This window comes from Antechinus flavipes, chromosome X, assembly GCF_016432865.1.
Source record: "Antechinus flavipes isolate AdamAnt ecotype Samford, QLD, Australia chromosome X, AdamAnt_v2, whole genome shotgun sequence".
In the NCBI taxonomy this organism is placed as follows: Eukaryota; Metazoa; Chordata; class Mammalia; order Dasyuromorphia; family Dasyuridae; genus Antechinus; species Antechinus flavipes.
In genome coordinates, this window is record NC_067404.1 from 82,423,839 (window position 1) to 82,431,338 (window position 7,500).

A 7,500-nucleotide genomic window follows, 5' to 3' on the forward strand; every position below is an offset into this window, starting at 1 on the left:
CGGAGGCTGACCATCCCGGCTCCTCGAAGAGATGGGAGCGGTAGTCGCCTCATCCCTACCTCTGGTAACTGGCTGCTCGGCCCGGGGTCAGTAGTTGGTCGGCCGCACTCGCTGTGGCCGCGTTCGCCGGCTCCGCCATTACCGCCTCGGTCCCCGCCTCGGTCCCGGCCTCGGTCCCGGCCTCGGTCCCCGCCTCGGTCCCGGCCTCGGTCGCGACGTCTGTCTCTTTGGCCTCAGTCGCGACGTCTACATCGATCTCTGTCCCGACGTCTATATCGATCTCGGTCCCGACGTCCATATCGATCTCGGTCCCGATGTCTACCTCGGCCTCGGTCCCGACGTCTACCTCGGCCTCGGTCCCAACGTCTACATCGATCTCGGTCCCGACGTCTATATCGATCTCGGTCCCCAGTATCTCGCGCTCGGACCCAAAATCGCTCCGCCGCTCCGCCATGGCTAGTCGAGAGCCGCTGACTAGGAGGAAGGGGGAGTGGCAGGGCGTTCTTTTGAATCTTCCCTCTTCAGGAGCCGCGCGGACGCCAGTGGGCGGGCCCAAGAGGTCTCTGGCCCAATAGGAGGCCCGGTCCTCACCCTCTGACCTCCCCTTCTTCCTCTTCTTTCCCGGATTGGCCGCTCACTTTCCAGGCATCTTGGGTTGCGCCCCAGGGCCGGTGCTGGCCGCGGCACCGAGAGACTGGAGAGATGGGAGAGCCTGGGACGGGAGGGCGAGGTATTGAGTTATTAGGTTTATTGTTCAGTCGTTTTCAGGCCCGTCTGACTCCTCGTGAGCCTATCTGAGGTTTTCTTGGCAGAGGTACTGGAGTGGTTGGCCATTTGACAGATGAGGAAACTGAGGCAAGCAGGGAGAAGTGACTTGTCCAGGGACCTACTTTTTCCCCCTATCTCCTGCAAAAGTAGGATATTATGCCTGGAAAGTTAAAATCCTGTGCAACAGTACACCTGTGCAGCCAAGTCCTACCTCTCCCCCCCCCCTCCGCCCCCCATCTCCTGTAAAACTAGGATAATAATACAAGGCTGAAATCAAATAATATACATCAAGAGCCCTGCAGACCACTCCAGTGTCTTTGCAAACAAAACAAAACAAAAAAACCCAAACAGGGTCTGTGAAGAATCAACCACAACTGAATAATAGCAATAGTACACTATAACTTTTTTCCTTTTCCTTTTTCTTTTTAAATGAGGCAATTGGGGTTAAGTAACTTACCCAGGGTCACACAACTGGTAAGTGTTAAATATCCCAGGGCAGATTTGAACTCAGGTCCTCCTCAATCCAGAGCCAGTGCTCACTATTTTCTATGCCATCTAGCTGCCCCATCCTTTTTTCTTTTTTTGATAATACTTTCACGATATAGTTCTAGCAGGTGGATCAAAGGGTATGATTACTTTTATAATATTTACTCTGCACTGCCAAATTGCTCCCTCCCCAAATTCTATCAGCAGTGGATGAAGCTTATCTGTTTCTCATACTCATACCTGTCTATGAGTATAAGGTGATAGCTCAAAGTTGTTTAAATTTGTATCTCTGATTTTTAGTGAAGAGAGCATTTTTAAGTGATTGTTAATTAAAGTCTTAAATTTTCAAAACATATGCATGGATAATTTTTCAACATTAACCCTTGCAAAAAAACTTGTGTTCCAAATTTTCCCCTCCTTCCCCCGCCCCCTCCCCTAGATGGCAAATAATCCAATATATGTTAAACATGTTTTAAAAAAAGTTAAATCCAACATATGTAAACATGTTTATACAATTAGCTTGCTGCACAAGAAAAAAATCAGATCAAAAAAGGGAAAAAATGAGAAAGAAAACAAAATGCAAGCAAACAACAACAAAAAGTGAAAATGCTATGTGAACTACACTCAGTCCCCACAGTTCGATCTCTGAGTGGAACTGGTTTGAATCATCTCATTGTTGAAAAAAGCCAGGTCCACACAACATAGCATTTCCACTCTTTCTGTTACTGTTTGCTTGCATTTTTGTTTTCCTTCTCAGGTTTTTTTTTCACCTTCTTTCTAGATCCGAATTCTCTTGTACAGCAAGATAACTGTATAAATATGTATACATATATTGTATTTAACATGTAAATAACATGATGTATTTAACATCATCCAGGAGAAGGGGTAGAGGGAAGGAGGGAAAAAGTGGGAACAGAAGGTTTTGCAAGGGTCAAAGTTGAAAAATTACTCATGCATATGTTTTGCAAATTAAAAACTATAATAATAATAATAAGAAGAAGAAAAGATCTAGGTCCATCAGAATTGATCTTCCTATAATGTTGTTTCCATTGACACCTTGGCTCTTTAATACTTCCATATAGCTTGCAGACTTTAATTTTGTAAATCTGTCATATTTGCTCAAAATATTTCCATGAATCCTTTATTTTTTCTTTAATTTTGCCTAATGATATTTGGGAAAAAATTTCATCTCCCTTTACACAATTGAGAGAAATATTTGATTCTAATTTCCTCATCTTTTTATAGCTTGTTTTTTTTTAATATTTACATCCCTCCTACAACTGGAATTCAGTGGGAAATACCTGTACCTAAAGAGATTGCCTGCCCTCCCTCCCCCAATTTTCCCATTCTTAAAAAAACAAACAAACAAAAAAACAATTTTCCCATTCTGATGTAGCCCTACCCCAGGTGTTCTTGGTGATCTTCTGAAGAACACCTCAAACGGGTCATCAGCTTTATGCTTAATTTATTTTTTCCTTTTCTTTCTTGGTAAAAGAACTTAATATAAATTTGTCTCTTAGTACAGCTTTGAAATACAGGTGTCATTATATAGTATTGTAATTATTGTCACTTAAACGCCTTGCTTTGGTAAATGCTTGCTTGCTAGTTTGTGAATGGCTTTTGTATAAGAAGTATTTAGGAGCTGACCCCTCTAGGTTTCCTTCTAGATGTGGGCAGAACTCTCCCTAGCCCAGATAATTAGAGAAAGTGGCTTCTCTTGTAACCCTGTTTTTTTAATGAAAACAATTAATCCCTAGATTTCAAACATCTGCTAGGGAATAGCCCTCCTTCCATCAATACCCATCTTGAAGATAGGAGAGCAAGAGAGCCATCAGCTGCCAGGCCGCTTTATTCTGTATGTTTTGTTGTCAGAGACTTATTTTTTTCTGTGTTTTTCTCCATTGGATTCCTTTTGGCTCCTTCAAGACAGGGACCATCTTTTTTGCCTTAATGTAACGCTTAGCACAGTACCTGACAACACACGTTAACGAAATACTTGTTGACTGCTTATCCCGGTATCTTCCTACCTGGAAAATTCCCAAAACTGGGTCAAGTAAAAGTAGTGACAAATGGCAGTCTTTCTTTGCCCCTCTTTTGAGTAGAGATGTCGGTAATGTTTGTTGCTTATTGAGTTGGCTTTTGGATGATTAGATAACTTTTTGTTGTGTTGAGGTAAAATAATCTATTCTTTTTAGTGTTTTTTTAATTGTGAATAAATATTGGATTTGTTAAAGGATATTTCTGTATCCATTGATATAATTCTGTGCTTTTTTTTTAGTTCGAGAATCCAATATTTTGTTATGTTAATAGTTTTTCTGATGTCTAATCAGGCTTCTGCTTCTGGCATAAACTTTGCTTGCCACAGTATCAAGTATTTTCTAGTATATTGCTGTCTTCCATGGGCTGTTTTATTGAGTTGTAATGTGGCTCTAATACTTTTCCATCTATATTCATTAGAGAAATTGATCTGTAAATCCCTTTGAAATATTATCTTTCTCTGATTTTAAAATCAGCACCATATTTTTTTCATAAAAGGAATTGGATAATGAGCCATCTTTTTCTATATGAGTAATTTATGAAACAGACGATTTTGTTCTTGAAAAATTTAGACGAATTCAGATATGAATTTGTTTTGGACTAAGTGAATTGTTTTTGGCTGGGTAATTATTTGATGACTTGTCTTATTTCTTCCTCCAAGATTGGTCTATTTAAATTATTAATTTTCTGTTGTGTCATTTTAGGCAATGTTTATGTTTGCAGGTAAGGATGTATTTAAAGGATTTAAGAATTTATTTTGTTAGACTACCACTGTGTATTATATCCCCTAATATGATTTATTTTTATTGTGTTTGATGTGATCTTTCCTTTTTAATTTGTGATTAAAGTAATTTGTTCCTTTTGAGGGTGGGTGTTAAATTGTTAATGAAAACAAAACCCTTGGTTTTATCAGTCGAATTGTTCTATCCTCTATTTCCTTTCTTTTTTTCACTTTAATCATCTCCTTATATTCTTTTGTATTGTTGCTTTCATAGGGCCTTTCTAGGGTCATCAGCTTTATGCTTAATTGATTTATTTTTTTCCTTTTCTTGCTTGGTGAAAGAACTTAATATAAATTTGTCTCTTAGTACAGCTTTGAAACACAGGTTTCATTATATGATATTGTAATTATTGTCACTTAAATTTTCTTCTGCCTTTTTTGAAATCTTCTATGACCTAATCATTGATTGTTTTTCAGTTTCCTTGTAATTATCTAAAATTCTATTTTTATTGTGAACTTAACATCAGTAAATAAGAATAATGAATAGCAAGGAGGCTGTTAAGTGTAGTTTTTTTTTTTAATGTATATTAAATAGAGCATGGAGGTAACACAAATGCTTTACTTGGCTCTTCTCCTTTTCTGAATTTCTTTCTGCCATCTGTGTATTTTTTAAAATACATGTTTATTGATATCTTCTGTTTTAAGACCACAGAAATCCCCCCCCAATTCCTCCACTTTCCCACCTGAAGAGAGCTATCCCTTATAACAAAGCCTTTTTTTAAAAAAGCAAGTAAAGAGAAAAAAGATCAGTAAAGCTAATCCATATATTGGGGAAAAAAATCTGACATATGCATTGTTGTACATCTTTGGGTGTCCCATTTTCACAAAGCAGTGCAGGGAGATGTTTTTTCATATTTTTTTCTTTTGGGCCAAGCTTGTTCTTTGTAATTTTGCAAAACTTACTTTCTTTTTTTTAAATCAACTTTTATTGACATGTTTTTTACATTTACATCTTTGCCTGATGGAATTTTCTCCCCTTCCCTACGAAAGAGCCATCTTATGTAATGAAGAATAATTTTTTTCTTCTTTTTTTTCCACTTTGGTGAAATTTTTAATGTAATATTTTTCTCCAATTACACATGAAACAGATTTAGCATTCTTTCTAGGGCTTTCTAAAATCAGCCTGTTCATCATTTTTATAGAACATTAATGTTCATATACCATAGAGTTTTATAGAACATTAATGTTCATATACCATAGCATATTCAGATATTCCCCAGATGATGGGCATCTACTCTTTTTCCAATTCTTTGCCACCACAAAAAGAACTGCCACAAACATTTGTGATTATTACGTATTTCTCTCCATCCTATTTTCCCCATTTCTCTCTCCGACTCTTTCGGATTCTCTCCTACTCTCTCTGACTGTCTTTCTGACTGTCTCTCTGAGTGTCTCTGTGTCCCGCTTCTCTTCATCTCCCACCTCCCTTCCCCTCTTCTCTATCCCCCAATCTCCCTCCACTGTCTTCTTCCCCTCCTCTCCCCCATCTCTTCCTCCTTTCATCCTGTTCATCTTCAAAAGCATTTTGCTTCTGACCACAGCCTTCAGTAATTCACTGTCCCTTCTCTCACTTCCCCTACCCCAATTCTCTTACCCTCCTACTTTCCTGTATGGTAAGATAGATTTCTGTTCCCAAGTGAATGTGTGTATTATTCCCACTTTAATCCCATTCTGATAAGGAAGGGGAAGGGAAAATGTTCCCTTTACTGAAACTGTTCCCTTTAAGATTATCACTCTGAAACTGTGTTCCCTTTTGATCTGTGATCCCTTTTGGAGTCTCCCCCCAGATAAGTTATCTTTTGGGGATGCCAGAGCCTTTGATTCAATTAGAAATTTTGGTCAAAAAGCACCCCTTTGAAGTGTTATTAATTCCAATAGATCTGGGTCGGATACCCATAAGCATCTAGGCTTGAGAACTTTGGCTTCCTTTTCAACCTGCAGCCTCAAGATTCCTTTTAAAGGGCAGTTTCTAAACTCACTCCTTGCAGAAGGTCCAAAGCAGCTTGCTAGTACCCTGCCCACTGAGAAGGCATTTTCTTCTTAGTTCCAGCCTCTATTTCCCTAGTAGAACTTTTCTACTAAAGAAGTTAGTCTCTCAACAAAACTGGCTTCCCATCCAACAATAAACTTTCATTTTTGCCAATTAATGTTTGGGGTTTCATGGATTCTTTCATGAAGAATCTGTGTGCCGACCATAAAGGGATTTTAAAAACTCTCTGACTGCCACTTACCTCATCAGTAAGAGTGAGCTTCAAGTGCTCTTCCCACTTCTTTCATTTTCCACTCCACTGTAAAAAAATATTTCTTGCCTCTTTTATATAAGATAACTACCCTGGCATGTGTTCTATCAATAAAAAGATATTTAAAAAAATAAAATAAGATAACTTACCCCATTCTACCTCTTCCCCCTTTTCCCATTGTATTCCTCTTACTCACCATTTATTTTTTTTTAGATATTATCCCATAATATTCAACTCATGCCCATGGCTTCTATATGGACTCTTCAAACTGCTGTAATAATGACAGTTTTTAGGAATTTTACCAGTATCATCTTTCCATGTAGGAATGTAAACTGTAACTTCACTGAATCCCTTATGATTTTTCTTTCCTGTTTATCTTATAGTTTTTTTTTTTTTTAGTCAGATTTTTTTTTGGTGGTGTTTGCTCATTTACCTAGTCTCTTTTCTTGACTTTTAACTTTGTTAAAGTTGGGCCTGGCTTCACTGCCTCCGGCTTCAGGATTTTTGTATATCTGTTTTCAGAGCTAGTTCTTGGAGGCTGTAAGTTTTCCGTTCTTCAAAAGTGGTATTGTTGAAGTTGGGAAAGGATCCCAAAAGTTTGGGATCACAGACCTGTGTTTCGAGGAGTCTCAAAAGAATTTGCAGGCTTGAAACTGTTGAGGTCTAGCTTTGGGGTACCTAAATGAAATTAGGGTTAAGGTCTAGTGGCAGGTTTGGGGTACAGATTCGGCGCAAGGGGTCTAGTAGCGGCGCGAGTTCCCAATAAAAGCATTTATTGGCCCGGAGAGCTCGATTGATAAAAAAGGTTTATTATTGGATAAGCATAGTTAAAGTATAGGCGAAGGGAGAGATAAGGAGGGCACTGGACAGAGGGTCCTCAGATGGTAGCCATGTTTGGAATCTCTGCAAAGAGGGGTTCCCAGCGTGGCCTTTTTATAATAGGAGACTTAGCTCGAGGGGCTTTCGGGTGTAGGCCCAAAGTTGGCTCAGATCCGGGTGGGGCTGGGAACAGGTCAGATCTTCTATTGGAATTCAAAGGGACTGGGATTTGTGAGTTAAAGGGCCATTTACAATATTAACTAGGAGAGGATGGGAATCTAGAAAGGAATCCCCATATCAAAACTATTTCCTGGTCAAGGGGCAGAGTTTATTGTAATTGTACTGCCAATTGAAGTGGGCTAAATTCCA

General features: G+C 39.0%; 1 protein-coding gene and 1 long non-coding RNA gene across 2 annotated transcripts in view; one reads left to right on the plus strand and one right to left on the minus strand.

The window, feature by feature from the left end:
* Positions 1-384, minus strand: part of ERCC6L (ERCC excision repair 6 like, spindle assembly checkpoint helicase) — a 17,846-nt gene extending 17,462 nt beyond the window's left edge. The window contains exon 1 of the mRNA XM_051968434.1: positions 60-384. Within this exon, the coding sequence (XP_051824394.1) occupies positions 60-298 (239 nt within the window). The 5' untranslated portion in view covers positions 299-384. The remainder of the gene's footprint in view (positions 1-59) is intronic.
* Positions 1-7,500, plus strand: part of LOC127542679 (uncharacterized) — a 47,184-nt gene that overhangs the window by 23,112 nt on the left and 16,572 nt on the right. The gene's annotated exons all lie outside the window — the stretch shown is intronic.